The 2,926-nt window shown below is 36.5% G+C and overlaps 1 protein-coding gene across 1 annotated transcript in view; it reads right to left on the bottom strand.

The window, feature by feature from the left end:
* LOC106517352 (maltase-glucoamylase, intestinal) overlaps nucleotides 1-2,926 on the bottom strand; it is a 27,418-nt gene that overhangs the window by 15,058 nt on the left and 9,434 nt on the right. The window contains exons 16-17 of the mRNA XM_014008136.1: nucleotides 1,953-2,069; nucleotides 1,397-1,551 (exon numbers count right to left, since the gene is read on the bottom strand). Of these exons, the coding sequence (XP_013863590.1) occupies nucleotides 1,397-1,551; nucleotides 1,953-2,069 (272 nt within the window). The remainder of the gene's footprint in view (nucleotides 1-1,396; nucleotides 1,552-1,952; nucleotides 2,070-2,926) is intronic.

Below are 2,926 nucleotides of genomic sequence, written 5' to 3'. Positions count from 1 at the left end.
CTTCCCACTTCTTCTGCCATTTTTCTCTATTTTTTCTTTTAACAATGCTTTTAGTCTCTGACTTACTGAATGAAACTCTTATATTAACTTCTTTCTACCTTGCAGGAACTTTGGCCTTCTTGTCTGCCATTTCATTTCCTTTCACCCCTATATGTGCAGGTACCCATAAAAACACAAGAATTAACCCCATCATCTGTATCCGATGTAGTATTTGCTGTATGTCCATTAAAATATCTGGACGACTTTCTGAGTGATTTCTTTGTATACTTATTAAAGATGAGCTTGAATCAGAGCATATGACGGCTCTTAAAGGTCTTACTTCTTCAATCCATTCCATTGCCAACATTATTGCAACCCTTTCTGCTGTGTAAACAGATAACCCTTCATTCAGCTTCTTCCCTGTTTGAATTTTAAATTCTGGAACATGACTGCTACCCCTGTATCACCTGATTGATTCTGGGATGCATCTGCATAAACTTTTACATAATCCATTACTGCAGTTAATCCTGCACACCTGTTCTTAATCTGCTCATTAGTTCCAGCTGCGCTCAGTCATCCCTTCTCCCATCTCAGTTTACTGTTTTCTTCTGTTTTTCTAGCATCCACTGTTTCTGGTCTTAGTTCTTTCTCAGCTCCATCATTTTCGTTTCAYCAGCTTCTTTTGTTTTTTCATTAAATTCCTTTCTTGTTCACTAAGTTCTCTTGTGTTTGAGTCCTCTTACTATCACATGACTTTATCATGCTGACATGCAGTGACTTAAAGGTTCAGATGAATTGCTTGTGGTTATTTTTGAGTGCAGAGTAGTGTGTTTGATTTATTGGGACTAACTTTAACAACAGAATCTGTAGTGGTGCTTGGATGTTTTTAAAGCAAATATTTGCCAGAAATGCTCAATTCTTGTAGGTTCACTTTTCTCAGATGATGAACAGGCTCACTTTGATTTGATTTGCAGAAACAATAATTGTAACTTCCCCAATTAAATATTTTACACATTGGATTTGATATTTTAACAGTGTTTTTAGGTGCCTTTGTAATTAGAGTTTTGTTTCAACTTTGAAAACTTTTCCAAAGTGACAGTTTTTAGCAGCCTTTATAACACAAACTATATGTTACATACTGGAACTTTCCAGGAATTTTTCTAGAAGCTCAGAAGCTATAAACTTTGCAGAAAGACATTCTCCAGAGAGGATTTGTAAGAAAATAAAATCATTTGTCAAGTTCAAAATGTTTTAGAAAAAGCCTTTTGGTGAATAAAAAAGGATGAAACCTTATTATAATGACAAATATGTGAGGCACTTAATTTATTTTCTTTAAATGCAGTTTTCTTCAGCACATATTTTTAAAAAAAGTACTCCTGTAACATAAGAGCTCAACACTATATAAAAAATGACTTACTCATGTAAAACAGGACGTACAACAGTCTCTCCTGCAGTGTGAGCTTTGTAGAAGAGTGTGTAGAGGTAAGGCAGGAGGGTGTAACGTATTGTAAGGTAATGTTTGGAGCTCTTCACCAGCAGTGAGTCAGCGCCGTACGCAGCTGGATCCTGAGGCTGGAAACAGAGAAAATAGATGAGAGAAGATGGCAAAGAAGAAAAAGTCTTTATTTTATTAGAGAACAAATATCACTCATAAATAAAACAGAAAGACACATTGCTTTGGCACAACGTGAATTTACACTCAAACACTTCAGTCCCTGAAGTAGCTGTAGTTTTTAACAGTTTATATTTATAGTTTTAAACTTAAAATGCGAGTTTTCACAGCTTGGGTTTCATAAAGAAACAGTTTCAGTGTTGGTGGGATGACATCTTCTAATAAAGCAAAGTTTACCACTCCTGGTTTATAGCACTGTTATAAAAAGGGTTTACCTCAGAGCACTAAAACTGAACAAATAAACCTTTYGAAACATTTCAGTCTTCTATAACAACAGTAGAATAAAATGGTGTTACAGTACCTCAAAGCCCAGAGCATTGTGGTTTCTGCTGTAGGGATAGAAGGCGCCCACCTGCATCCAGCGRCGACACAACTCTTCATTTGAGTTTTGGAAGAATCCACAGATGTCAGCTCCTACCTGAGACACATGAGATGATCACAGCTGAATAAGTTGTCTCTTTAACAGTCTCCTTAATATAAATGAAATGGAAACATTAAGATTAAATATCATCTGACAAACTCAGAATAACAAACTCTGCTGTCTCCAGGTTAGAAACATCAGTCTAAATAGTCCAAGGGGGCATTCCGGTTGTGCAGTGAAGGTAAAACACACACTGGGGCAGAAACTTTCAATAGTATTTTAATGGTACTGCTTCAAATACAGTTTCAAACATCTCTTTTCTAAAGGCTGGGTCAAACGGCAAGATTTAAAAATTTGTCAGCCGATTCTCAAAGACTGAGACAACACACGTGAGGATAAAAAATCATACCAGGTTTGGTCCTACAGTGTGTGACGTACAGCAAGAGACAACACACCACATGTGGACAGATTTCATTCATAAACAGTTAGATGTCAGATGTGAAATCACACCAGACTTCTTGAAAACTTGCAAGAATTCAGATGTCAGAGGAAAAATCTTACGTGACCTCCAGAGATCAGACGTGTGTTCAGAGTAAATAAATATTTGAAATGAGAAAAAAGTAATTTTGATCATTTGTGAACAATTTTTAACAGAGAAAAAAAAAAACAATTCAAACATCCAGCGGACTTTCTGGTGAGTCATGATAGTGTTTTATGTCTTCTATATTTTATATTTTATAATCCCCTCCGTGTTTACGTCACATCACTTTCTGATTAGCTGCATGTCACATTCAACAGGCTGCAAGCTTGTTTGTTCTCAGGTGGACGCCACACCCGCTGTGATATCAGGCCAAAAAAATACAACATGTTGAATATCACTGCCAACTAGATCACACACACACACACACACACAC

Source organism: Austrofundulus limnaeus, unplaced genomic scaffold (assembly GCF_001266775.1).
Source record: "Austrofundulus limnaeus strain Quisiro unplaced genomic scaffold, Austrofundulus_limnaeus-1.0 Scaffold1, whole genome shotgun sequence".
Taxonomy (NCBI): Eukaryota; Metazoa; Chordata; class Actinopteri; order Cyprinodontiformes; family Rivulidae; genus Austrofundulus; species Austrofundulus limnaeus.
Note: the sequence above shows the minus strand (reverse complement) of the source record. Positions and strands in the feature narration are given on the sequence as shown.